The 5,054-nt window shown below is 36.5% G+C and overlaps 1 protein-coding gene across 1 annotated transcript; it reads left to right on the top strand.

Moving 5' to 3' along the window:
* The first annotated feature begins 517 nt into the window (after positions 1-517).
* On the top strand, positions 518-2,160 carry LOC116377877 (uncharacterized). Its single transcript, XM_031839633.1, has 5 exons — positions 518-680; positions 987-1,343; positions 1,562-1,693; positions 1,852-1,910; positions 2,020-2,160. Exons 1-5 carry the CDS (start codon positions 623-625, stop codon positions 2,158-2,160), a joined length of 747 nt encoding a protein of 248 aa, XP_031695493.1. The 5' UTR covers positions 518-622.
* The last annotated feature ends 2,894 nt before the right edge of the window (positions 2,161-5,054 follow it).

Below are 5,054 nucleotides of genomic sequence, written 5' to 3' on the forward strand. Positions count from 1 at the left end.
ACTTGTTGGAAGGTTTTGGTTGATATATTTCCGCTGTGGTAGTACAGTGAAGAGCCAACATCACGAGAGGCCAATCAGATTGCTCTGACATTATTCCCTCCCACTTTATATGATTCTATTAAGGTGAATCATCTTCGGATACAATCTAAATTAACTACAGTCCTTCATGTGAAAAGAAGAGAAAATGATGAACATATATTTTATACTGCTCGTGCTGAAAATGGGACGTAAGTATTCAAGTCACATTTACTCCAGATAAGTATTTGAAAATTACATTTTCATGCAATAATATAGAGGAGATATATGAATGATCTCTGTTATTAATCACTCTGTTTTAATTTTATCTTCAGGATGCACTGAAGATCGGATCTTTGAGACAAAGACTGTTGGTGTTGGACAAAATGTCACTCTAACATGTGCCCGCCAGCATTCTTGGCAATCAACGTACTTATTCTGGATCAGGCTTGTTTCTGAAACCTTCCCTGAAATATTAGGAGGAACATTAGCCAATAATTACGACGGTGTTGAGGAGACTCGTCACATTACAGCAAAACAAGAACCTGGAAAGTTTGTCCTGCATATTAACAAAACACAGTTCAGCGATACTGCAGTCTACTACTGTATGAAAGTGAGATACAGCACCATGACATTTTCAAAAGGAATATTTCTGAGGATTAAAGGTAAAAACAGCAACAGAAATTATTCATGTTGTATAACAGCAATGTTACGTATTTTAATGTTTTGTAACACTGCATATTCAGGTGGTTTGCCGGATTAATGTAGAAGTCACCAGACTTTTGTTAAAGAATAGATCATTGTAACCTAAGCAACCCGTCTATAATCTACTTGCTTATCCGATGCGTGGGTCCAAGGACAGAGGACGTTGTATATTGTAGAGATTGTAAAGCCCTCTGACATTTAATTCAATAATGTATCAGTATTGAATTGAGTATGACATGTTAACTATTGTTGTTTTGATGTCTAAGGACCAGAACCTGATATCACTGCCGTCACTCAAGACTCTCCATCTGATCCAGTCCGTCCAGGAGACTCCGTGACTCTGCAGTGTTCAGTCCTCTCAGACTCTGAGAAGAAAACATGTCCAGGAGAACACACTGTGTACTGGTTTATAGCTGGATCAGATGAATCTCGTCCCAGTGTCATTTATGCACAAAGAAACAACAGTGCTGGATGTGAGAAGAGTCCTGAGGCTCACTCTCCACAGAAATGTGTCTACAGCTTCTCTAAGACAGTCAGCTCCTCCGATGCCGGGACGTATTACTGCGCTGTGGCCACATGTGGAGAGATATTATTTGGAAATAGAACAAAACTGGACATTGAAGGTAACGGCAGAACATTTCAATACAAATCATTAATACAGATTCACTTTGAATCCATTTAGATCATGTATCACAAAGCAATTGTACCACATGCATTATATCATCCTGTCAATGATATCTTGTCAATATGAACATTGGAGGTATGTATATGATCATGTTATCTAATAATCTAAAATGTTTATTCCTCTTAATGTTAATTATATGTTGATTTAATGTTTCAGTTGACAGCACCTGTGATTCAAAGAACGACAACACAATTCTCTTTGTGGCGTGTTTTGCTCTGGCTATAAGTCTGATTGTTATAGCCGTCCTTGTTTATGCCGTCAGGATCAAATCCTGCGATTGTTGCAAAGGTAAGAGACGTTACTCGACCTAATAGTGTTTCCCCAAAAGCGAACATTTGATTTACATGTGTGCTGTGTGTGAGAACATACAGTATCATGCATCTTCTATAAAGTTAAATCCATCTTTAACAGTTTATTTTTTTTCAATATTTGTTTTAATAAAACAGCTGCTGCCACTCCTCAAACAAATGCTGCAACAGCCAGTAACAATCAGCAAAATCAGCAGGTAAGGTATATAAAGATGTAGCTACTAAATAAAAGATACCCGCAATGGTTATGTATCTGTATGTGCATGTATTAGAATCTGCTTTCTCATGTTACATTTTTTCACTCAGAGAGATGAGGACTCTTTGGTTTATTGTACACCAAACTTTACCAGGAGGAAAGCTGGCAAAGCAGAGAGAAGGAATCAAAGAGAAGAGACGATCTACACAGATGTCAGGACGTTTGTGATGTATAAACGATCCAAAGTCTGAACATTTAACAGTAACGTTTTTGGTAATAGTATGTACGTGTAGCATTGTGCATTCCATCCTTGTAATTTTGTCACATTTTTGTGCGTTTTACTATTAAATGTTTCTACTCGAATGATGCATCTACCCAAGTTTGCTTTTTGGAATATTCATTTTGAAAGTGGGTGAGAAGGGTTGTCTCTCTTTCACTTTATTTTTTTTATCTGTTAATAAGCATGATTGTACTAAAATATATATGATATATCATATTTGTGTGCATGTGTTGTTTCCTTTCTTAGCAAACTAACTTATGACAAAAGATACCACAACTACAATGAAATTGAAATAAAAATGAACACCTGTTTACTTCAAGTTCAATATGTGTACAGTGTGTTCATTTTGAAAATACTTTCATTTGTAATCACTGCAGGATGCATCTTAATGTACAAAGTCTGTTAACACATTATATTCAAATGTCAGAATTCACCACAAATCAACTTTCTTCATCGCCATCAGCACTCCACATGGAATATTTATGACTGCTGTGTAACCTGTAAGTTCAGCTGACACCACTTTGAGGTTCATGGTGTTTCAATTTTCATTTTTAGAGATTGATAATCACATGATGGAGAGTGACAGTGAGTTGCTTCCTGTCTCTGTATATAAACTGTTAGTTTCTGAGAGATGTTGGTGTTTATTTGCCTGGTATGTGAGTGTGTTAAAGTTAGATTGAGGTAGAGAAAGGCCCCTTCCCAACTTCCTAACCACCTAATTCTAGCACCCTTGCTCAACCCACACCCATCTCTAAACACAACCTTCATTTTGAGCTCAACTACAGATCTGATACAGTGGTAAAAGGATGCAACATATTTCAGCCATTTCGTACTATTTTGTACTATTTGTGATGAGTGAAGATGTGGTTATTTCACATGAGGAGACAATATAAATATCCATCTTTATGTGAACAAAATAACAAAAGTAAACAAGGCCACAGACATGATGACCTTGATGTTATACAACTACACTTTCTGTGGCTACGAATTCACAAAGCAACTGAAAATCTGGTGCTCTCCCATAAAATCAGCATGCAACATTTGTTTAGAAGATGTACACATTCTGATTCACAACTTCTTTCTGTCACTAACGAACATCAGTTAAGAATAAAAAGTTCTGTACGAGCAGACCAATGCTGAAGCTCTCTGTGGAGACCTTGGGACCTCTTCACGGGCCCTGCTCTTTCTATGGAGAAGGGTGTTGCTGGTTGTGGTAATCTGCTCTAACAGAGTACTCACACTCTTGTGGCGACTCTCTCTTCTTCCTCTTCCCTCTTTTCATTTTCTGTTTGGAGAAATCCAGTGCTGCATAGTTTATTCCCTTTGCTTCAGCATCCTGCAAGAAATATTTGTGTTAATGACAAATATTTCAGAGATTTGGGCTGCTCAACACAAAATCAAGAGTAAAGATTTTTTTACAGCGAATTTACATCGATCTTAACATACTGTTTAAATGTAATTTCCCAGTCATCATTACTATATTTAATCGTCTTGACTTTTACCTCATTTGTCATATAGTAACAGATATGATGTTGTATGTAGCTACTCAACAGTTAATTTGATTTGTCTTGTATGTTATGAGTATAATATCATGTGTGTTTTGTCCAGAGGATTAGTGGCAGTATATTTATCACACATCCACATCTAGATCGCTAGCCGGTGTGAATCAGACAGCACGCTGCCACATATTTACCAGATCATTTGACTGATCCACAGTTGACCTGTCATGTCCAAGATGATGGGAAGCACTCTCTGCTCCTGTCAATATAAAAACAAAGACTTCATAATGCATGTACACACATATCGATGTGAATTTTTTCATTATCTCGTTTGAGGACAAAGAAATCAAACAAAAGGTGTGGATCACATTTTCAGTTTTGGCTTCACACTTCAACATATTTACTTCTGTAATAAGCCCAATGATAAGCACTGAAGAGCTCCACTAAGCTTTCTGCAGTCAGGGTGACGTGATTTACTCGAGGGACGGATGATAGTTTGTAATGACTGACTTCTGAAATCAGATGTCCAATATTTTCCTGCTGTAACAGGATAGTGTAGTCGGACATATCTCAGAGGGACAATGAAAATGACTCGCTGGTTTGAACAATCCTCATATTCTGTTGAATAGACACACAAATGGACAGTATGTTGACCTAAAGAAGACTTATTTGATGGATTGTCCATCATTCCATTATATTTTGGAGATAGTATAAACGCAAACCCACATGTTCTGTTTTAACTGCAAAGTATTTTCCTTCATTCAGAGCTTTATGGTACAATCTCAAAAAGCAAACAGAAACTAAAGTAAGAGACGGTGAACCTACCTTTGCAATTTTTGCAAACTTTCCTTTGATTTCTGAAGAAAATAAGGACGACTATCACAATCACACAGCAGGCCAACGACACTCCAAGCACAAGGACAACTGGGTCCAGTTCTGATCCTGAATCACAAAGAGAGTAAGCATTGTGTAATTATGGACTCTTCGGAGTAATCTTATGTTATTGGAAACACAGTGACATTTAGAAAACTATTAGCAGGCACAATTGGTAAGCCTATGTTTCACAAAGTGTTTCGTCAAAAATACTCTTTTATTTGAGCTGAAGAAAGTAATGAACACTGATTCATGAATGCAACTTGAAAAACCAAGGCTCATAGGTCCTCATAGGCTCATTCATTTATAATTTCTGTTATAACTGAATAACTTACTGTATCTATGAAATAATTATTAAATTTAGTTGATAACTAAGGCTTCAAATGTTGTATGAACTCTTAGTTATCCTCTTAAACTTAAAAATAAACTACCACTAATAATCATTACATTAATTTTGAATAAAATTAACATGATTTAAATACAACTGTAAAAA

Source organism: Anarrhichthys ocellatus, unplaced genomic scaffold, assembly GCF_004355925.1.
Source record: "Anarrhichthys ocellatus isolate YVR2014 unplaced genomic scaffold, GSC_Weel_1.0 scaffold1791, whole genome shotgun sequence".
NCBI classification, from domain to species: Eukaryota; Metazoa; Chordata; class Actinopteri; order Perciformes; family Anarhichadidae; genus Anarrhichthys; species Anarrhichthys ocellatus.

Coding starts and splice junctions, on each gene's coding strand:
- LOC116377877 (XM_031839633.1), top strand. CDS start 623: ATGAAAGTGAGATACAGCACCATGACATTTTCAAAAGGAATATTTCTG. Junction 681..986: donor AATATTTCTGAGGATTAAAG/GTAAAAACAGCA, acceptor TTGATGTCTAAG/GACCAGAACCTGATATCACT. Junction 1,694..1,851: donor ATCCTGCGATTGTTGCAAAG/GTAAGAGACGTT, acceptor TTAATAAAACAG/CTGCTGCCACTCCTCAAACA.